At 38.9% G+C, this 24,299-nt stretch overlaps 1 protein-coding gene across 7 annotated transcripts in view; it reads left to right on the top strand.

Annotated features, from left to right (window-relative positions):
- Nucleotides 1-24,299, top strand: part of Foxp1 (forkhead box P1) — a 562,135-nt gene that overhangs the window by 327,866 nt on the left and 209,970 nt on the right. For all 7 annotated transcript variants that reach the window (XM_063260468.1, XM_063260472.1, XM_063260471.1 and 4 more), the window contains one exon: nt 7,390-7,574. In XM_063260468.1, coding sequence (XP_063116538.1) covers nt 7,401-7,574 — 174 coding nt within the window. In that variant the 5' untranslated portion in view covers nt 7,390-7,400. The remainder of the gene's footprint in view (nt 1-7,389; nt 7,575-24,299) is intronic.

The following is a 24,299-nucleotide window of genomic DNA, read 5'->3' as shown; positions in this document are numbered from 1 at the left end:
GGGGCTAGAGGTGAAGCCAGAGGTACGTGAAGTGTGTCATCGAATACCCTGCTCATTAACTGATGTTCTGAACCTGGCCTTGTGTACATTAAATTATTTGAAATATGGAAATGAAAAAAAATAGTTTGAACTGGTTGTTGCTCGCTTTATTCTATCAGCCTATTTATAAGAGTTTGACTGTCTGATTATTCAGGCTATGGATGTCTGGGGAGCACTTGTTAAGTTTCTCAAACTTAAAATCTGATCTGTTGGGTCGACATACATTTTGTTTAAGGCCTCCTCCACCCAAACACTTGACTTTCAGAGGCTTCCTGGTAGTGACCCACACTTTGTACAATGGATAGGCACAGCTTTTTTCCAGAGTCTGTTTAATTCTGTGAACTCTTCTGGATGATTGTGCTTGCAAGCAAGTGGGAAGGCATTCTTCACCTTTGTCCTTCTGTTTTCCGGGACCATTCCTTCTTCTTTCCATAGTGGGCCCACAGTGACTTTGATCACTTTAACTCTTGTCTTCTGGGAGAAAAAGGAACAAGACCAACCAGAGTTGAAAACTTAAAAATTATGTAGGACATCAGTAATATCTTCCTATCTTCTCTCACTGGTATTTGATCAAGACAGATGTTTGATGGCAGATATTTAAAGTGCTCTCAGCAGTGGTACTACCTGGCATGGAAATTCAGAAATCCTTTTTTTTCTTGCAAATGTGGTCTTTTGTTTATAAACTTGGTAAAGAAGGGAAACCATAGCTTTTGTTAGGGAATATTATTTTATTACCACCCTATTCTGCCAAGTCTATTCCACGTCATCAGTTACTGGGAAAATTAAACATCCTGTTCTCTACCATTTCCGGTGCCTTTAAATTGTCTTCATGTGAATTAAATGCTCACCACCATAGGTTTGGGTAAGGTTTTCTTTGGTTAATTATTTTAAATTTTCAAAAACTGAGATGATTCTACTTCTTTAGACTTAAACATGATTAAGTTACTTTGTGAATTTCAGAACACCTTAGTGATACATCCCAAAGAATTACAGGAAATACGCTATCTTAAAACTAGGAATATAAAGTTGGAGGCTACCACAAATCCTTCATCTCATTTGATCACGACATTGAAGTTGGATTCTTCTCTCACTTAATCATTTAAATAACAACTTAGTGATTATTCATTAAATTCCTGTTATGTATAAGGCGTGTCTAAAAATACAGTTTGAGATAAAGTATTTATTTTTTTTTCTTGTTAAACAAAACAAATAGAGATAGACAGATGGAAGAGGAAATTTTTAATCTGAATGCCTCTTTTTTCTTTCCCTTAATTGATAAACTATTTGTGATTGAACTGCTAAGCACACACTCTTTTGTCCTTCCTTTAAATGCTAAAGGCAAGAGAAGCACTTCATCAAATTGAAACTAAGCATAATTTTCCCATGTTTAGCTAGGATTCTTTGCTATCCTTGGCCCCCAAAGCTCCTTGATGCCATCTGAGGTGCATTCCTTGTGTTTCTGCCTGAGACCCTGGGTTCCAGAGGGCTGAAGGAGTGAGCTCCTCCTTAAATAGGACCTGGATGGTCTGCCCTTCTCTGTAGAAGCCCTGTGTCTAACGCAGATTTTTTTCCTCTTTCCCTTGGATCTCCTTAACTTCTGCATGCCCAAGACCTGAGATGATTGTACCTTTGCCCTGATATCCTCTATGACTAAGTAAATGCCCATATTGCTTTAGGTTTTTTAAATATGCATCTGACAATTACACTGCTCCTGAACTTTTTCTTCCTGTGTTGAATGAATTTCCAGATTTTTAGAAGATAGATCTAGACATCTATAGTGCATGATAAAGTTGATAATACATAAATCATTTTTAACAACAGGTAATATGCATAATTTATGGTGTTACACTGCTATCTTTTTGATATTTATGATGGATAATGTTCAGTTTTTGCCCTCATATTACTGCTTTAAATTATACCACAAGAAAATTAATGAGAAAGTAGATTTATGGGTTTCATTTGTTTGTCAATTCGAAAATTAATTGGGTGTTAATTTTAGCCGTCCCTCATCAGAGCAGGACTTGAGTATTTGTGCATTACTTTGCATTCATTGTAGCTTACCTCCCATTTACTGTGGGTCACTAGCTTTGCATACATTAAAATAGCCCTCCGGCTCATTCTCTTGATTACTTTTTGAACTGCTATGCATTAGGAAATTTACGCCTTTCTGTTATAATTATGAAAATTTGGCATTGGAAGATGGTGCCTTCCTAACACATCAGCATCCTGACTTCTTTCCTAATCCTGGTTCTTAAGTAGTCTTTGCTTGAATTAGGGGCAGTGGAGCAGTGGTAGACAAAAGGTGTGTCTAAAGGGTTCATTCTTGACGTATAGAACTCAGATGAAATAATTGACTGTTGAGCATATTTCTCTTGTTGCAACACCTCCTTCCCCGTTCCCCATAATTGGCTGTTACTCTGCTTGAAACAGCTCTGCATCTTGTGGCCAGTTGCACCACCAACCTGCTCTCTCCTTATGGGCCCCAAATCCCTCAGTCTCTATGGAATCTCATCCACTAGTCCCGTCTCTCCTCCTTGCCTCTGTCCCAGCAGTGCCCTGTGCTCCCAGGTGCAGTGGGAGTAACTGACAAGCTTGGGTTTTGTGCCACGACAGGGTGATGTCTCCACTGCTGAAGTCCTCTGAGGGTCTCTGACTTTGGCCTGAGATGTTTTCTGTTGTCTTAATACTCTCTCTTCCAGATGGAAGTAAGGGCTACATGGGCAGTGAGTGCGAGCGTACGGTTGATTTTACTTACCCAGGCTGTTCTGCCTTTTGCATACCAGGGGGAAATCTCTCGCCTCTGCTCCCTCTCACAGCTCCTGTGAGTATCTCAGGTTGTCCTGTAAACTTGTAACACACTTTGGAAGAGGCTCGGAAATATTCATTATATCTTAATATTGACGGGTCTGTCTTCTTTTTTCTGAGAATTCGGGGAGAATTTTGACTCTTCACGTACCATGACTGATTTTAAAAGTACCTTCTCTTTTTACTAAAGCCAGCCAGACTCCTACTCTTATGCTTTTCCACTCTACAGAATGTATAGAATTAACTGATGGTAAAGAAAGAGCTTTGTGTGTACTATTTCTCAAATAATACAGCTCATATTATCTTTCCATTTTAGGCCTATCCTCCCTCTCTTCCTCTGTTCCCTACTTCCTTCCTTCCTTCCATGCCATAAGCTTCTCTTTTCAAAACTACATATTCCTTCTTTCTTTGCATACAGATAAAGAGTATGAAAGAGAATTTTCCCTTTTGGATGGGGAGGGAGAGGATCATTCAGTCGCTCTAATCATTTTCTTAAAAGTGATTTCACCATTACATTTTCTTCTCTTCTCTCCATAGAAGTAGAAACATATTTTACAAAACTATGTTTAGTTTAATTTACACATCCTTTCATGAATAGACCAAGTTCTTTAAGGGCATTTATTCTGCTTCATATAAATAATTGATCAGCCAAGTTAATTTACTTCTGCTTGACTTGGTCAACCTTAATTAACTGCCCTGGAATCAAGACTGAACTTTTTGTTAGCTTAAAATCTCACAAGCATGATAACAAGGGCTTTATTTTCCCTAAATTTTCAGCATCAACACTGTAACCAAGGAAATAATCATAATAATAAAGCACTGCTTTAATTTACTATGAATACATTGGCCTGGACATTATAAATTTTCCAGAATACTTCCAGAGAGCAGCTCTGTTGGTAACAACAATAAATAAACATGCTAAACTTCATTCTTAGCCTTTCTGCCAGTCACTCCAGCCCCCAAAAGTGATGTTTTGAAACCAGTAGCTCTGTAATGGTTCCAAGCCAGATGCAAAGTGGGCCATTTTGGCTTCCTTAACCTTCAGAAATCTAGGTAATTACAACATCAGCCTTTGTTGGGATTATGCTGAATGGATTGTGTGAATTCGTCAGCTCCACTCATTTGGAGCAGCCTTATAGGAAGGCAGAGGAGTGTTGGAGTTTATTTCCGGAGAAAGAACCTCTTAGTGGACATGGTATGTCCTTCCTAGTCAGGTAGTTGGGATGATTACCAGTGATGTTTCTTGTCCTTACTTTGTCATGGAGCAGGGGAGTTCTTTGGTATTGGGGTATGCAGAGGCAAATAGAAGTGACAAAAACTGAGTTCCTAGGACAAATTTCCCCTAGGAAAAGTGAACAGTGCTCCATGATAGAGTAGACACATGCTTTTCACAGCCATTGACTTATTCTCAGTTGATTCTGACGATGTTTAGGTCTACAGAAAAAGATAGATATATTTGTTTGCTGACGAGTACTGACACTTTCCCTCTGTGTTTTAATACCTTCCTTTGCCCACGTGCTATTCTCATTGTAGTTTCCTCTGGAATATATCTAGTTTTCTTTTTTCTCATTTACTTATTACCTTACCAAAGGGCTTTGCCATCTAGAAATTTTCAACCATTCAGTGAATGGACACTGGAACAGGGCTATAAATACCGTTGTGGCTATATTTACCTCTTAGTTGATTGAGGTTTGGGGATTTCTCTTTTGTAAAATGGCTAAAGCATTTATCAGTTTTATTCTCCTTCTTATAGATTCATTAGGAGTTTGAGAAGTACATTAAAGAGTTTTGGTGTTTGTGAGATATGATATAGTTATAAAGGTTTATTAAATGGCTTGGGACATTCAATAAAATTACTAGTACCCCAGACAATGTTAGAAATGTTCTTAGACATTGACACTTCTAATTCTTAACATGTGCTTTTCAAAACACCATTTTCCCCTGATTGGTGTGGGAGATTATGGGAAAAATTTAAATCTCCCAACCTACATACTACTGTTAGCGCTTGACTAATTAAGGACATCCTTAGACCAAAATAATCCTTTATGCAATTTTGGTCCCAAAGCCTGCACTCTCACAAACCTGATTCACAAGCCAAGCTGCTTGGCCCCATGCCTGAAAACTTGTACTGAAGGACTTGGCAGTCTTCTTTGGAACTGCATGGAGCAAAAAACAGAGCCTTCTCATCAAATTGTGTATTGAAGATTGTTCTTACTCCACTGGCAGGGCCAGTGTCAAACTAAGAAAACAAAAGCAGGGCCACTCTCTTAGACACCTGCTCTGAGATCTGAGATCCCGATGGTCACATGGTTGGAAGACAGCATTCTACCTGCAGCCGTGTTTGCCAGGACTGAATATGTGGTCGTATGTGCTCCGTAGCAGTGTAGTGTAGAATTTAAAGGCAGAATTGTTTGCCTTTTGAGGGTCCAGTCACTGATACATACAGGCTTCTAGAAGGTGCCCCAAAAAGTCTGTGTTGTTTGGGCATGCTTGTGACATATCCTAATGACTAAATGGGTTTCTTTGCTAATCAAGACAACTGTTATTCTCTGTAGATACCTGAATGCTGAGTCTTTCTCTTAGCTTCTCTAGAAACAGGCAGTTGTATGGAAGAAAAAAGATAAACCTACGTTTCATAAATTGGTTCCTTTGCTGGAGATGAACATGGTATTCTTGTTGCCTGATTTATATCCAAGGGAAGATTTGTGTTGGTTATCTTGATAGATTCTTTTCTCTGTGAACAGTAAAGCTATAAATGCAATTTTTAAAGGCCAATAATTATTGGAAGTCAGATCCAAAGAGATGAGAATGTATCAGCTGTTGTTTCTGGGTTTGTTTCCCACCTGTTAATGAAAAAATGCCTTTCTTAATCCACTTCAGGATTGAAATAACTTTAAGAAAACTGCCGTCAAGTCGTATCATACTATGCACTGAAAGGAAATAAAGTTACAAAATGTTTCTGCTTTTAATTCTTCCATTTGGCTTTTGTGCATGACTGTAGAAAACAGACTTATACTCCTATTTAACAAAGGGACAACCTCCTCCTCTGAAGATGTCCAGAGAGATTACATTTCCCTCTTGTCACACAGTTCTTGGAGGGGGAAGGATGGGCAGCATTGGTTAAATATATGTTCATCTATGATCGGAACAATTTGGTATGCGAAGTTTTCTGTCCTTTTATCTGAGGTTGGCATTTCATATTGAAGTCTTAATTATTGAAGCATTCCTCAGCTTTGACATTTGTGCTGCAGCTTCTTTTAGTGACTTTTGTTTTTCTTTTTCAAGACCTAGTTTGTAACTACAGAGTATAGCCTCGATTCCAGTATTTTGCCCTCACTGTACCTCAATCTTACAAAAATATGCTTTGGTTAAAAACTCGATATATGAGCAGAGTAGTTCAAATCCTGATCCTGCCATTACTAACTGTGGGCAAATTATAATAATTCTCATAAAGCTTCTGTTTTTTCTTCTACGAACTGAGAATCCCAGTTCTCAGAATGAAATTAGATAATATATGTAAATCATCTGCAGTACAGAAGGACCTTGGGTAGCAGTGTTTATCATATATCAGGTGATACTAGCAAATATTATCTGCCTTTTATTATATAGTACTTGTATGCCATTATTGATCTGTTAGCTAAACTGACTCTAAGGGATAATGGTTTATGCCCAAAGACTAACAAAAACAAAGAAACATAGTTGCTTTCTAACAGTTCCTTTTTGTCACCATGTATTTTTCCTAGTAGGCATTCAGTACTTTAAAATTCAGACCTTTTCTTAGGTCTGCCTAGATAAGATTTTTCTCCAAAATTATTTATTAGTTCTACCCAGATCTTTCAGACTTAAATAAAACTAGAGATCAGTAATTTACCCAGAGAGCCACCTGACTTTGAGATTTCTCAGGTAGTTTTTAACTAAACCAAGAATGACAATCTGAATTTCTTTGACTTCTGAAAAGTAAAACCCTTCCTTTCTAGAAGTGGTCTATCTTACTGGAATAGCTAGTGTTTCAGTTTTTGCATGATTCCAAGGAGTTCATATCCCTAAAATGCTTTTGTTTTGTGACTGTGAGGTTTTTGGGCACAAAGTACCTCAAGGCCTCTCCTTGATAATGTGTGTGATGCCTTGATACACTAAAGCTGGAGAAGATTCGTCTGTAAGAGTGTGGGGTCACTACACAGCAAATTAACATTTAATGTTACTCTTCATATCCTCCATAGGACGGTTTAATGTTTTTGAGCCTAAGCATATACAATCAGAAATTTAATCCTAAATTCTAGGCTCACCTGAACATGTTTATTTTTCCTAGGGGGAAAAAGATAATAGTTTGAAACAGCTTCGCAAGTTGAATTGGGCCTGACAGTTCCATACTCCTACACTAAAGAACCACCTCACTAATGAGGGATAAATTGAAAGAAAATGACAACTGTTTACAGAGTTTGGCAACATTTAAAGCAGAACTCTTTTCCCTTATGTAGAACAACTGTTTTAACAGCTGCTTTTTCCTCTTCTTCCTTCTCCCCCTCCTGAAAATCCTTACATCAGGTTTTTGAGTCATGATGCAGGAATCTGGGACTGAGACAAAAAGTAACGGGTCAGCCATCCAGAATGGGTCCAGCGGCGGCAATCACTTGCTAGAGTGCAGCGTGCTCCGGGAGGGGCGGTCCAACGGGGAGGCGCCTGCAGTGGACTTGGGCGCTGCTGACCTCGCCCACGCACAGCAGCAGCAGGTATGGTTTGGGAATTGGGGGGTGGGCGCAATTTTACCGCTTGGGTTTGCTGTTAACCACTGCCCTGTCTGCCTAAAGCAGCATGTGTTAGCGCTAGTTCCCTGTGATTCCTGGGAAAACATTCCCAGGGCTTCAGAGGTTGATTCTGAGCTGGACGTCAGGGTGGGGGGTTCCCCTTCTGAGTGTTGGCCCAGACGTAAGGGCCGAGTGGACCTTGGGTCAGTCCAAGCTAGTCCCCAACATGTCACCCTAACTTTGGACTGTTTTGGATAAAATTACTCTTTGGATAAACGGTTCCCAATGCATGACTGTTTAACAAAGAGATAAAATAATTTTAAAAACTGAGCTTAAGAAGCCCTATGAAAAAAGAAATGAGATGAGAGATATAAGTCAGAAATCAAGGACATAAGAGAACAAATAAATATATTAGTAAGGAGAGCAGAAACTGATAGAAGAAGAACTGACTGAATAGTATATGGAGCTATTTATGACAAAGGCAAGAATGTAGGAAATTGCTTCCTGGTACCTCTCCATACTCGTGGGAGTGGGGCGTTCACCTGGTTTCTTTTATCCTTATGCAAAAGGCCTGTGCCTTACTGATGCATTCACTGCTTTGGTGCTTTCCCCAAAGTGCACAGAAGTTGGGACATATCATCCCTGTTGCACTCTTTGCAGGTATGTAAATAGGTACCAGGGAGTGTCTGCTAAAACATTCCCAGATGGTAAAGGTGACCCAAAACGGTGTTATTTTGGCAAAGTGTTTGCAAAAATTCAAATATAAATAGCATTTTATTGAAGATTACCTTTGGTTTCTCAACTTTTTTTGGGATCAGAAGATGGTACTAGTTTTTATTAGTGATAATAGTTTTCCCCATATTATCTTTAACTTGTTTATTTAGTTTTTACTTGCAGTGTCATTTGGAATCAGGTGTTGGGGGAGAATGATGGGTCTCTGAACCTTTCTGAAAGACATGGTAATTACTGCAGAATGGTGTAAAAGAAAGGCAAATCTTTTCTCAAGCCATTTTCTTGAACTGTGAACCAGAAAAGATAAGGAAACTCCTTCTTGTGTCAGAGAGAGAGAGAGACTTTTGACACCTGAAGCATGCTTTATGTTATGTTTGCTGGTGTTTTTTTTTTGTTTTTTTGTTTTTTTATATAAAGTGCCATTAGATTGTGATCCCATTACAAGTTAGCGGGACCAGCATGAGACTGTGGAACATTTTGGGGGGATAAGAAACAACAGAGAGGGAAAAAAAATAGGGAAACTGACTGACAAGCCCAGTCTGATTTAGAGGGCTTCCTGTGAGTGATTTGATTTCTTTCATTGGCAGCCCCAACTATTTGTGCTTGTGCCTTAGGCACTGCATCAGCTGGAGTTTCCATGTTTGTTGTGTATTAATTTCATGCATTTAAGTTAATGTGAGGGGCTGTGTTCTAGCCAGTGAGGTTGTTAGCAAAAGCCAGCAGTAAATCGTAGAAGTATATTTTTGCTAACGTACATTTACGTTGTTCTTAGCTATTTATAGTCATATTGAGAATAAATAGTTGGTATTTTTACAGTACCATCTCTGTGTCCTTACTTAACAGAGGTCAAGATGAACTACTTCTTTATGAGCAGTTGAGGTGGAGCTCCTGACTGATACGATGTGAACAGTAGCAGCAATAACAAACTGACTACATGAAAGAAAGTCAGAAAAGTGCATTTCAGTAGCATCTTTTTTTAAAATGCAGTAGCAAAATTATTTATCCATGTGTTCACTGTTAACTTATTCTTGATCATTTTTGAAAATTTGAGTTACTGATTTACAGTTCAAGAAACTGACTTTGAGCTATTTTAAAATATTCTATGTCAATTTTAATTTTGTTTGCCATTGATATGTTCTGAGAAGAAAAAAAGCAGTTAGGTCTAACATTATGATTGAAATCTCACTTACTGTGGTTGGCAAATCTTTTTGGACTTTGTAAAATAAAATATTTTTTCCCCAAAGTATATGATGAGTACTTAACAGGTTTCAGGGGAAAGGGGAACTCTGTGGCTGAAATTTAAAAAAAACTGCAGAGATGGAAACGTGTCACAAGACTGAAGTTAGCAGTTTTCTTCCAGATGACACTGCAGCAATTAAACGGTTTGGAGAAATGTGAATGTCACGGATGGACTTAGGTTGTTTTCGTCATTTTTATGCTACAGGTTTTTACTTGAAGTGAGAATACCAGCAGTGAGAAAATCACAGCCATGCTGAATTCATTACTGCAGTAGTCACACAAAACCACGGATAAAATTTCAATAACTGCAGGCCACAGTTGAGTAAACAGTTGCACTGAAATTTAATTCCTGTTGACTTTTCCCCCATTCCTCGCCAGGGGCACATTCTGATTCCATAGTACAAAGACAACAGGGGTTACAGCTTTGATTAATGTAGGACAGTGAAAGAGAATTAGAACTGTAAAAAATGTTAGAAGTATATGGAATACAAAGATCTGCGTAAAAGGGCCTGTTATAAAAAGGAGTTGATTGTGTGCTGTATGTTGAACTGAATGTTATAGAACTTTCCAGTTGCATCAGTACCATGGATGTGATATAGGGAGAGTTTAAGATGAATAATTTCAAACCTTTCTGTGTTTGCTTCTTCTTACTAATGGTGATTGCAAATTATAGCAAATTCCCTTTCAGAAAGGACTGACAAGATTCACTAGGGAGTAGTACATTCTGTAGTAGAGTTGGTTTATAGATTGGCGGAATTGGATCTGAAGCAGAATTTGTTTAAAAATATTATCTTGTTGACCACCTAGAGAAATGGAAGGAATCAGGCTTTTCCATCTTGTCTTTGAAAATCAGACTCTCTGGTAACCTTGGGCCAATAGTCCCACAAGGACAGCAATTGTTGCGAGATGAATTGCTGCTTAGGGTAGGGAGCCCGCTGGCCTCCATTCTCTCTGGTCTCCATCCAGCAGTGTGCTCGTTTATGCCTGTAGTAGTGGAGCTGGTGATTCTGGTCTGGAAGACGCAGTCATCACTCAGAAGCCGTCAGGCAGGGAGAGGTGCTGCCATCAGTGGAAGCAGCCCGCAACACACTCACAGTCCTGCCTCAGGATGAAATGTATCATCTCTGCACTGATTCAACTCCATTCATATATGAGCCACGAAACTATTATAACAATAGTTTTCTAATAATGTAATTTGATAGAGTTTCTGAACATTTTCTTTTAGCCATTCAGTAATTCTTCATCCAATACCATAACTGCTTTTTATTCCCTATTATGCTTGCCCTATTTCTGTGTCTGTAAAAGTTCTATATTGGAGATGCACTCCTCCATTATGAAACTCAGCAACAAATACTATTACCAATTACTGTAGTTTTTTTCCCCCCTGTAAAGAAAGGGTTTTAAAATGTCCAGAGCAATTTCATAAACTGTGTGGATTAATGCATTTTAAAAGTCTTGAATTTTAGAAAGTGGAATTTTATTTCCATATTGCTGCAAATGAGAGCTTTTTCAGATAAGCATATTACATAGAGCATAATGTTTAGAAGTTTCTCCATATACAGCATATGCTGTCAGGTCAATTAACAGAATGCATACTAGAAAATGTTTATTCAATAAAAATGAATAGCTGTTAAATAAAACAGCTATTTCTTAACAACATTCCATTTAATGATGGGCTTTTCCTTTTTGGTTTTCTCTTTTTCTTTTTCTTTCTTTCTTTTTTTTTTTTTTTTTTTTTTTGTTACCACCTGGCAGTTTTATTGTTTGCAAGTCAGTATAGGGAAAGTTTTGATTGCTGTGGTTTCAAGGTATGGCTCTCATTTTATATGAGGAGAGAAGTTTAAAGGGAGCCTGTGAGAAAGACATTAAAAATAGATAAGCTGTATTTGGAATTTGAACACTTATTTAGAGAGTGTGAGTAAATGAAATGTTTACTTTACATAGCTTCTTTGACATTTGGTATAAAGTTTAGGGCCTTTTACTCTAAAAGAGAGAGTGCACATTTCAAGTTAACAATGTATATAAAAGAGGAAAAATGTAAATGTCCAGTTAAGGAGTTGAGAGAGGTAGAAAGGACAAGGGGCATCACTTGAAAAATCATGAAAAGGAATCTGCATTGGGTTGAATATTACCAATAAGCCATCAAAGGAGGTATAAAATATTAATCATTACACAGGACCCTGAAGCTCAGAGAAATCGGTGCGTGCTGGAGGACTTAGGAAAAGCGTGGTGATGTACAGTTGAGGAAGCCGAGAAGAGGCAGGCACCTAGGAATGTGGGAGAATCTGGGGCTCTATCCAGGGAATTACAAGCTGCCCTCTGCATCGGGGGGTTTCACATGTGTAGATTTAACCACCTTGGATCTAAAATAGTGGGGAAAATATGTTTGGACAGACTTGATTTTGTTATTGTTCCTTAAATAAGACTGTGTTACAGTTGTTTACATGGCATTCACATTGTATTAGATACTAGAAGTGATGTATGATTGGTTTAAAGTACTTAGGAGGACGTATAGTTCCTTTATAGATACTCTGCCATGTTATATCAGGTACTGGAGCGATGACAGATTTTGGTATCCTTGGGATACTGTAATCAGTCTCTAACTGTCCTATAACTGGTCCTGGAAAAGGACTAAAGTGTCACCGGTTGTTTGTGTGTGTGAGAGAGAGAGACAGAGACAGAAACAGAGACAGAGAGACAGAGAGAGACGGAAAGAGAGAGAGAGAGAGACTGGGAATTGAACACACAGCCTTTGCACTGAGCTACATCTCCAGCCTTTTTGAATTTTTATTTTGATACGAGGTCTCACCAAATTGGTTAGTTGACCAGATTGGGCTTAAACTTGTAATCTTCCTGTCTCAGTCTCCTAGATTATTAGGATCATAGGCAAACTCCACCACATCTGGCCAGAGTGTCAATATTTTAAGAGAAGGGCAAAGGTTCTTTTTTCTTGTAGCACAAATAAATACACAAACAGAAGCTTTTTTTGTGGGAAAGACACCATCCCTCTGCTTCATGTTCTTTTGCATTTCTTTTAGGGGGGACCATGTTAAAATTCCAAATGTTAAAATTTCATTTTTGGACTTGTTTCTCATTTGCATAAAGTGGCCCAGGCGACACTGGTGCAAGTCTGCTGGTGTAAAGGTAGATAGCAGTGACCAAGTTAGCCTTACCATTCTCTTTCAACTTCTGTTGTCAGGTGGCCTTTCCCATTGTAGCTGCCAGGGACTGTGTCTGAGGGGAAGATTTCTTTTGATGCTACTGGCAGGGAGAAGATGATTAGCACCACTGTATCCTAGAAAAAAGCTCTGGGGAGGGGTGTGGGAATCAGTGTTAATATTATTGAGTGCCCCTGTGGGACCACGTGCTAGATAGGGCCTAGAATGTTCCTTAGCTGAAGGGTGAAAATTCCAGCTATAATTGTTTTAAAAATTGTTTGGCTGAAGACATTACAAAATTCGAATCTGATAGAAAATACCAGTAGTTAAAAATATTTGGTAGAAATCAGTAGCATCAAATCTTAGTGATAACTATACAAAGCAACTGAAAGGAGATGGAGAGAAAAATTCAGGTAATTCTGATAAGTAAAGTAAAAGCAGCCACAACAATAACAAATCCCCACTTTTTCTTAATTCCTTTCATGGCCGTATCTGGGAAAATGTGTATTTGACCCTAAGTGCTAAATTTAATTCTCTGTTCATGTAGACCTGCCTTCCATCAAAATACTGCTGTCAAAGATTTATGTAACTTGTGATGTGAGCCTTGTATGAAATTCTTTCAAGTTTTGATTACTAAACAGTTGTGTGTCATTAATCTCTCCAATGAAAATGAAAGTGGCACAGAAAACAAAAGGGTGGGAAAAGACCATGCATATAAGAGACCGTGGTAATAGAAAACCAGATGCTGCGTTTCATTATGGGTGACGGGTCCCCTCTTGACTTCAAGAGAAAGCTTTCCTACCTTAAGAAGGTAATTATAAGTCTGACCTGTGAGCTAATAAAATAATAATAATAAAACCCTCCCTATCTCTTGTCTAATCAAAAATCCCTTTTTGAACTTTCAGGAGATAGGACTTTAATGGTAATTTGTTGACAGATTAGCTTCTGTGATAGTGAAGAGTTTGTTTTGCAAAACTGGCAGCCTCCTATCTGTTCTCTGAAGGCAAAGGACCCATTTTGCTGTGTTGCAACTGCTTAGTTTATTGACAACTCAAGCTGAGCAGGCAGAATTGGAATGTTTGTATAATGTAAACCTATAGCTCGCCTGATGGAGTTTAGTGTACTTTTAGGTAGTGCCTAGATTACTTGATAAAAAGGGTTACAAGGTGACTGCTTTTATGACAGAGAAGGATAGCAATATAAAGGCAAGTGGTACATGGGCCTTCAAGAAGTAAGTTTATGTAGAGGATTGAACTCCCTGTTGTTACAGTTTCTTTTTATCACTTTGTCTTTGAATTTAGATCATGGTAATTATGAAGCATCACTTACAGCATTCCAGAGACCCTTTACTAAACATTATTTGATTTAGTTCATAGAAATACAGCCACGTCTACTTCCTCAAGTCTCCCTACCCTCCAGAAAATGCGGTGAAAAAAATTTCTTGTACTGTTGTCCTTCCAGCTCTGTGAGCTCAAGTGAGCCTCAAGTGAGCTAATAAACATGTGCCACTGGCAAGTGAGTAAAGGCAGAACATCCCAAATCTGAAATTCAGAACCTAAAACCTGTTTGAACCTTCACACAACACTCAGAACATTGAATTTGGGATCATTTGAGATTTTAAAAATCTGTGTACTGCTATAATACTAGCACTCAGGCAGGCTGAGGCAAGATCATCTTAGGAGACCTTGTCTCAAATAAAAAAAGAGTCTCAAGATTTTTAGCTCAATGTGAAGGCCCGCAGTTCAATTCCCAGTACTCTCTACCCCCTCCCCCCATCTATGCAAATATTCAAAGTCTGAATCATTTCAGTCAAGGGATATTCAATCCGTGTTACTGTTTCTAAGCAGTGGCTTCCTGAATTTCTTTTGTTCATTTGTTTGCATGTTCTTTCACTTAATATTCATCGCAGTCCTCTATGTGAAAGGGAACGTGGGGGCCACACTGAGTGAGGTTTTGGCATAGGGAATAGCGTTGGCCACAGTGCGAGGCTGGCTGGAAGACTCATGGTGTTGTGTTTGTGGGAGGCCTGGGTTTCTAAGAGGATGCAGGCTGAAGCAGAAAGAAAGAGCTGTCCTAGCAGGGGTGTACTGAAAATACATTAGAAGTGGTGACTTGCTCTGGCTTGCAAGGGAGAAAGCCCCTAGGAAATGAGTGGCCGTGACTGGGCTATTGCATTTGGTACACCAGTGAAGAATAGGCCACCAACCCTGACCTTGTTTGATTGAGGGCACCCTTTGTGAATTCCCCTTGATCTTTGCATTCTCCTCTTTGTGAATCCCTTAGTCACTTGTAAGGGCCATCAGGGGAGGACCTGACCTGTACACGGACACTTACCCTGGAACATGGCAGAGGGCCCGAGGTGCAGCCTTTGGGGTGTTAGGCAGGCTCTATTTGGATGAACAGGATGGGAAGAGAAAAAAGATTGTTGAGGGGAAAGCTAGAAAACTTGATGGGAGCTTTTGAATTTTGAGATTTGAAAATCCCATGGAGTGGGCTTATTCAAGATTTTGCGTTCCAATGATTAGTAAAATGGTGGCTCCCTAAAATACACGGAAAAGGCGTGGTGGACAGGCTAATCCCGGCCCCACCTGCCACTGGAAGACTTTGTGATAAAGTAAAGACAATATAAGCAAAACTTGTAATAAAAGATGGATTTATTATGAAAAATCTTTTTTTTTTTTTTTTTTTGTCTTTTTCCTTTTTATCAGTACCAGGGATCGAACTCACGACTGCCTGCTTGCAAGGCGGCGCTTATGCCGCTGAGCTAAATCCCCAGCCCCGGAAAAATCATTTTATAAAAAAGACTTCGATAAAAGGATAACCATCTTATAAAGCTAAAAGTTCTTACTATTTTGATTGTATAGGTTCATTCATGTTAAAAATTGTCAAATACTTTCCTCTAGTCCTGGCCAGGTGTAGTCTATCTTCCAAAAGTCACATGGGAAAGCTGATAGGAACACTGCTTGTGTTCCTGTTGATCGCGGGATGAGCTTATCTGTTTTAGAGAACAAAACTACCAGGTTAGATCTTTGATAAAGTCTTTGTTCCCTATTGACACAAGCTTCTTAGAATGAATTTGTTTTTTAGGTGGTGGTGGGGGTGTGTGTGCGTGTTGTGTACCTTTTGTTGGAATTAAATAGAATGTGTAATTATTAAACAGCCTGTGCTGTTGGGAAACTCATTTAGGAGGTGTAGATTAAACTGTCCAGGGATGTGAAGGCCAGTTTTGGTGGGTTGCAGTTGAGGTTTGCATGAGAGAGGGAAGCCAGGGGGCAGGGGGCCCCTCTGTTCTTCACTATTATCCTTCTAAGAGGACATAGTCCAGTGTCCTGTGCATAAACTGACAATGTACCAACTGTGGAGCATATAGGATTTTTAAAAGGTTGGTAACCGTATGTTTTCCCTTAAATGACCTATTTCCTATCTATTGTTCAACTGCTCCTCTTTTGACTGTATACAAAATAAGATGAACTTCCCCACACAGATTTATCTTTAGCAAGTTTCTTACAGTAGATCATTTATTTCATCACTTCTCATCCACAGCACCACAAGTGAGTTGACAGTATTATGTCATGGTCACTTGTTGAGGGACACAAAGTGTCAGTTGATCCCACACTTGGGCTTATATCCCTGTACCTTGTCTTGTCCCCAGCTGCTGTCTCTCTACAAGAGAAGGTGACATGATGTCTTTTTAGTCATTCAAATCCAATAACTTTTAATCTGAAGGTTAAGTAGTGAGATATAAACTAAGAAATGATAATATCAATTTTATGTTCACTGAAGGGCACAATATTCCTCTTTCTAGTAGAGGGAAAATTGTGCGTAAAATGTCTTTTACTTTTCAACAGCAGAGCCATACCTTTCAGAGCTGAGGGAGAAAACGTTTTTGGAAAAATTTAATAAAATAAGATGTAGCATCTTAAAGGAGGGCAAAAGTGGATTCTCTTTATTGTAATTATTAAGTATTAATTTTTTGAAGCTGTGTGGTATGAAGTCGTTCCCTTTTTATAGCTTCTTGTATTGACTCTTGTTATCCTCTCTCCGAACTCAACAACCTTTTACAAGGTTAAAGACGGGAGAGAATGACACAATGCTCATTCTTTCTTGACTACTTTCGGTCTTAATGTATATGATAAATAATACCCTGATAATATTGCTTACCTTTCCTCATTTTTTTCCTCCTCCTGGTGATATTTCCATTTCAACTCAGTAGGAACGCAACATTCAAAAGCACTAAGTGGAAATGCCTTTACCTTGAGCATTTTTATTATGATGTTCTGATTATCCCATCCTATTTGTATTGTCTTACAAACTTGTGTGCTGTGTATTATATGTACTCATATATAATGTATGCTTATGTATAGACTCACTGTATCATTACTATGCTTACAAAAGGGGAAGAGCATCATGCCTGAGCTCAAAACATGATATTTCGAGTTACAGTGGTCAAGATTATTACCTATAACGTAGTGGTTCACTGTTACAATTGTAGAGACTACACTCTAGAGATAATGTTCACCTTGTGTCAGCTCTTTACTGAGCACTTTTCCTTTTACGGGCTGTGGGTGCAAGGCACTGTGTAAAGCCTGCAGTAGAGGTCCAGGAATTGGCAAACTGTGGTCCTCGAACAAAACCCAGACTGCCATCTGATTTTGTAAGTACAGGGTCTGATGGGACACAACTGTATCCTTGTTTACCGTTGTCTGTACTGCATTCATGCTATAGTAGCATAGGTAGATTGTTGCAACAAGAGATTTTATGACCCACAAGCCCTAAAATGCTTGTTATCTGACTATTTACAGAAAAAGCTGCACCCATGGTAGATGTGGCAGGCAGGATTACCTTTAAAACGTTTGTTCTTATGTTGTAGTGACAGTACTGAGGGAGCAGTTCCCATTCTTTACTAACCTCTCCCATATATTTTTTACTCCTTGTGACGACAAGAACACCTATATTTGCTATGAACTTGGCTGTATAGTATAATTTTTTTTTTATTCAGTGCTCAATTGTTTCACCCTTATACTTCCTTCAGTTTGATAATTTAAAATTTTTAAACATTGGCAGATCAGTATAGAGCTGGTTCTAGAAGATGAGCTAGAAATTCGGTAGCATGATTTTTAAATAAACCTGTCTTTGTTTTTGATGTTAAATAGTTAATCCCAGTATTGACCAAGAACACAATGATTACATACACTATACTAGAGGGACTTTATTTTTAATATTTCTTTCTGAAGATCCAGAATTCATTCTTTCCAATTAAATGGAATGTTTAATTGAGGAATAAATACTTGTATGCAAAACAAGTTTTCCAGAATCAACTTGTAGGTGTCCTTATACTTGCATTGTTATTTTTTAATCGTTTCTCTGATAATATCTTATAAATTAATACTTTTGGCATCATAGGTGGTTAAGAATCATGAGCCAGCCTACTAATGAAATGAATTTTGGACACACTTACTGAGTTATTCAAAGAGCAGATGTTCTTGGCCATGGCTACCTTGCCCAAGAAATTAACATAAACATGCAGCATTTCGTATGTTCATACTCTCATAATTGGCTACAAGGTACAAAGAAATATTTCATAACTTTCAAAGAATTTGTAATCTAATCGAGTTACAACAAGATATAAAGGATGCGGTAAACATCAATAAAAATTATGATGCACATGAAGAGAAACTGAAGAAGACATGTAAGCTTCATCAATAGATGGTGATTTAGGCAGTAAATCTTCAGTAACCCTGAGTGGAAAGATTTGTATCTATATTGGTGGAATTTTTAAGACCTTGGAGAAATTAGAAACTAACTCAGTATGTGAACATCTGCTGATTTATTTCAAGGTTTCCAGTCAGGAGACAATGAATGGGAGGTGTATGCTAAGCAGATGCGTTTGACTTGTGACTTAGGTATTAAGCACCCAAAAAATGTGTGTTTGACACTTTTGAGGTAAAGAAGTTCAATTTATACAGTGGAACAGCTAGAGCCATGTGAGGAGTCGAGGTCTTTGGTGATGTATGGTAGCATGTGAGGTTACTGAGCTCCAGGTAAGGCCCAAGGCCTCTTGTGTTGACACAGACCATTGCCTGAGGGTCTCACCACTGGACAGTAGGTGAGAGCTGGCCAGTCTGGCTATTTGGATGGTGGTGTTCATATTTCATACACTTTTATATTGAATTTTAGCTACTTCTGTCTTGCAACTAGAATAATTGAAACAAAAGTATCTAATTTTAAAATAGTGTTAAATTTAAGGCATTTTTTAGTCCAGTTTTTAAATCAGACTATTATATCTTACAATTAGCAAGAATCTGTTTGTTTCTTTGGGCCATGTCCTTAATTTTCTTTTTTTTATATTTTTGCAAACTTTTTCAGGTTCTCTATGAATCTAATGAAACCAAAACAACTGTTACTCTCGTGTATATATGTATACGTGTATCATTTTGCAATTACAATTAATAAAAAAAAGCTACCTGATTCCACCCTCCCCATTACACAGTTCACACTGTATGTTAATTAGATTTGTTAACTGGTTCAGTGTTCTGACAAATGTTTCTAGACTTTTATGTGATTAATTGATGTTAAGTAGATTAGCCACCTATCTTTAATTTGGAGGTTTCTTCTTGGGGATCTAAGTGCTTACCACTGTGCCCCCAGAATTATTCCTCAGATGGTCTAAACAGAGCACTGTCACTGACAGCTGTGAAGATAACTCTGGAAAAGCAGGTCCTATCAAACAGCCTGCACTGAGAGCCATTTCCCATCCGTTCAGATAGAGACACCAGATTAGACACCCTTGCACCCTCCTCACTACAGAACTTATAAGCTTTGACTAGTTCAGCCCAGGTCATGAGACATGCCGCACGCACATAAAATGTGACTACCCTGTTATGGGTGTGCGGGTGTGTGCAGCTGTGCTGGGGTCATTTGTCCTGGCCACAGAGAGGCTTCCACAGCACCCTCCCTGGGTGAAGGACACCTCTGCTGACAGGCCGTCTAGCTTTCAGTAGCACCTCTCAAGTGACTGTGTCTGCAGGCTTCTGGAAACAGACTGTTGGATCCATGCTCTGAGTCCTTGTAATTCCTGGGGATGGCATGGGGGTCAGGCATTTGCATTTCTCATATGTGTAACCCATTCTGTGTTGATGGTTAGATGACAGAGAACTTTAGACTCTGGAGTCAGTTGTGCTGGTTCACATCATGGCTCTGGAATTTATGAGTTGAATGGCTATGCAAAAAAATTAATTTCTTTGTGCCTCAGTATAGACCTCCATGAAATGGTGAGTATCTTAACATGTAATGGATTGAATATCATGCAAAGTTCTGGAGAAGTTGGGCAGCACGTGTTAAAGGAACTGTAAACATGAACTTCTTATTTTTATCATCGTCATCACTATTTCACCTATAGAAATAATGTGAGATATGTAGAAAGTTTAACCCAGAAGACACATTCTTCGTTATATTATTTATAATGTGAAAAATTAAATACATCCTAAGTCTGACATTAGAAGAACAGTTAAATAAATGCTTGTAGATAAATTTTATGCTGATTAAGAGTCACATCACAGGGGCTGGGGATTTAGCTCAGCGGCATAAGTGCCTGCCTTGCAAGCAGGCAGTCGTGAGTTCGATCCCTGGTACCGATAAAAACGAAAAAGACAAAAAAAAAAAAAAAAAAAAAAAAGAGTCACATCACATTTGTGGAATACTTAATAACTTAACAAATTATACCACGATTGGTGAGAAGACTTGAAAACACTTTCAGCAAAATTTTACCTATGTTTTCTTTTTTATGTATGTTAAAGTTTACTTTCTGTATTTTACATTTTTCTCTATATCCCAAATTTTCCACCATGACATGCATTGTCTTTATAATAAAAAAATTAATTTTCACTCATGCCATTGTAAAACTTTCAAAAATAAGCCTAGAGTTAACAGTTTCTCCCGTAACACCTCTAGTTCTCGGCTCTCACCTTTCCGCCCTGCAGCATATTCTCTCTAGAGCGGCCTGCTTCTTTCTGGGTACTTCTACCAGAATCCACAGTCATCATTCTCTAACATTATTAGTTTGAGCCAGGCGTGGTGGTACTGATCTGTTATTCCAGCACTCAAGAGGCCGAAGCAGGAAGATCATCACAACTTCAAACTAAAGGGCTACAAATGTACCATAGTGAGTTCAAAGGCAGCCTGAACTACATAGTAAGACCTTGCCTCAAACAAAAGAAAACAAAACAACACAACCCCAAAAAGTTTGTGACAAAAGAATCCTACACACACACACACACACACACACACACACACACACACACATTTTTTCTAGGGTTTTTTTTTTTTTTTTCTGTTGCTTGCCATTTCACATTTCTTCCCAGTTTGTGTGGATGTAAGTTTTTTAATGTTCAGTTATACCCAGATATGCAGTACTTCATTGCTTACTTAGTATGTTAGTTCTGCTAGAGACTGATTTCACTGAACTAGGGGCTGCAGATAGCCGGAAGAACATTTATTTGATTAGAAACATTTTGGAATTCCGTTGATGAGGGTTAAAGATTCAAGTTCAGCAGTTACTAAATGAATAGACTTGGACTGATTTGCATTCTCTTAGTTAAGTCTTAACTTTTCTTATCTGTAAAATGGAACAATAGGCAGCTTTCAGGGAGCCTACAGGATGGGTGAGCTAAACAATACGTCCTCTGGTTTAGTGGACTACATGGCCTGTTGCTGTGTGCTCAGCACCTTATCACCATCCTTGCTCAGTGTCTTTTGAGAAGAGGGCAAAACACGGCTAAAGCCTTAGGGACCTGAATATGGAGGCCCAGAGGGAACCAAGTTGTCTCTGAGGAGAGGTCTGTCTTTTTGCTGATCCCTACCCATGGTATATTCAAATGCAAGCACCTTACGACATTGTAGACATTCATATGGGAGGTAAAAAAGCCCCTCCCCATGAATACTCGAATTCCTGTGTCTTCCCTCTTTGGGGAGATAAATTAAAACCAGCACACAGGCCTATCTGACCATCAGACTCTTCATTTAGAAAGTGACCTCTATGTGAGGACTGCAGGGAACTCCTTCTTGTAGGCAATTAGTGCTCCAATTTACCATTTTAGAAAAGAAAACACATTTCCTAATCAATCCAGAATTTCTCCTCCGTACCTACTAGCAGCATTACTGAAGGGGCCCCACACACAAATGTTTTAAATTTAGAGGCAGAGCTAAGGACACAGTTTGCCTCCAGAATCTGAATTGAATCAGGGTTTTATTTCAGATAAAATCTTTGGGGCTCATAACTTAAAAAACACAACTTTTACTGGCATTACGCAATTTGCCACGGGTCATTTAGCAAAATGTTTGTATATGTAAACCCAGGTTCTTCTTTTTAAAAAGGGAAGGGCGGAGGGCGGGGATTGGATTTTGCTAAAATCCAGGTGGCGTTTCAGTTTATATTTAATTTTAATTGGAAATCAAATACAGGCAAGGGAGAAAAAAATGTACCGTGTTTTCTTTACTAAGAGTATCCACCGGAGAGAGAAAAGACGCTGCCAGCCACATTTTAAGAAGCAGCTTTTTTATTGGCATCTCTCTCTCGCTGTTTTTTTTTTTTTTTTTTTTTTTTTTCCTGGCTAAATTCTTGTGCCTGCATACTTTTTTTTTCTTTAAAACAGCTAGATTTGTACACATGGCAGTGATTTTTATGTCTTGGTGCCCCTTGCTTCCCTCCCTGTGTATTTTCTGTGGGTTACTATCTAGAACCAGGGTTCCATGTATAGTACCAGTAACTTCCCTGGGCTGTCTGGTGAGTCCCCTTTGAAGTTCCAGACTGAGCTAATATTTGATTCTTTTGCCCATCTTGGTGGTTTGCAAGAATGGGGATATTTTGGGGGGGGGGGAGAACAGGAATTTAAAAAATTAAGCCAGAATTTTAGAAGGTCCTCCAATTTGTGAGTATAACTAGCTGGAGGTGCGTTTTCTAAAACTACCATAAAATATTGGCAGAGAGATGATAGCACCATTAGGGAATGGCTGGGGAGTGTGCGGAGGAGGCAGTGGGATACTCGCTTTCCCAGTGCTTGCAGAATACCTTGTGTGCCAGAGCTGAGTGAGAGTCTTGCTGTTGGCTCTAATTAAAACTTGGGTGTAATTCAGATGTTTTCAATTGGAAATCCAATACCAAATAATTTAAAATTTTCTGCTGCATAATTAATACGAATTTGTTGTACAAAAGTTAGAAGATACAACTAAGAAAACAAACAAACTTATGGTTTGCGATTCCATTTTATAAAGATAATAGCAGTGGACATTTTGATGGGTATCCTCTCCCATTTACTTAGAAGTTCTGTCTTCAAGCTGAGTGTGGTGCTCTCCACTTATACCCAACATTGTGGGAGGCTGAGACAGGAGGATCTCGAGTTCATACCGTGCCTGTAGTTAATGACTTAAGTGACACTGTCTCAAAAAATATAAAATGACTAGGAAAGTAGCTTTTGGGTGAAGGTTCTAGATTCAGAACCTAGTACACTCCAAAAAGACAGGAAAAAGTTGTGTTCACATTTTACACATTACTATTTGCATTTCCCTGTGGAACTTTATAGATTAAAAAAATAATAATAAATAGTAATAATATTGCTTGTCAGTGAGAATTGTTAGTTAACCCTCTTAAATGATGGTTCAGGGATTGGAAAATCTTTTACATTTCACATTGTGTGTGTGTTTACAGTAAGAGGAAAAGTTTGTGTTCTTAGTTTTAGACTCCATCGTCTGTGGTCTAATTCATTAATTTTACTCTTCCTCATTCCCCCCTTTTTCTCTTCTCCTAGTTTTGCCAAATTTTGTTTTTAGATTTGTATTTTGCCAAATTTTGTATTTTATATTTTTAGAAGTTAGTTTTAGTGGGAAACCATCAACATGGTATGATTAAAGGTAGGCCATCCTATCTTCAGTAAATTTCTTCTTTCTGGCAAACATAGTATTGTCACAGATTCTATAGGTTTGAGACTATCCTGAGAGTAATAGCCATAAAGTTTAGCAAATCCCCGCCCCGGCTTCGTGCTCACTGCTCTGCACGTGTAATTGTAGCTGTCACAAAACCCTGTGAGCTGTGTGTTCTTCGTGGTCCTGTTCTACGCAGGAAGGAACTTAAGACCCCTGCTCCTGTTCCTTTGTGCAACCTGGAGCTGGAGTTCAGATTTGAACCCAGGCCTGTCACTTCCAGAGGCAGAGCCCTCAGCTTTGCACACTGTCCCCCACTGCAAGCAATGCCAGGCCAGTGCCGGCCCCAGAGTTTTCCCCACCCTGCTCAGCCTCCTCCCCGTAGTGACTGTAGATGTTAAATTATTTCCAAACCTTTCTATTTCAACATCTTTTCTTTCTGGGTACAGAAATAAATCATCCATGATTCTCTTAGACAGCAGCTTTTTCTGTTTCCACCGTGTCTTCCTTTCAGATCGAGCCCTTCTTCTCCCTAAACTGACCCAGCTTCACTGCCAGGCCACTTTGCCTCTGGCTGGGCACAGAGAGTCCTGCCTCACACCTGCTGGCCCGTGTCCTCCCAGGGAAGGTGAGGGTCCGGCACGGCCAGGCACAAGTTAGCTTGCTT

This window comes from Cavia porcellus, unplaced genomic scaffold, assembly GCF_034190915.1.
Source record: "Cavia porcellus strain 051 isolate PalLab524CR breed Dunkin Hartley unplaced genomic scaffold, mCavPor4.1 scaffold_13, whole genome shotgun sequence".
NCBI lineage: Eukaryota > Metazoa > Chordata > Mammalia > Rodentia > Caviidae > Cavia > Cavia porcellus.
This window is presented reverse-complemented; position numbering and strand designations above follow the sequence as displayed.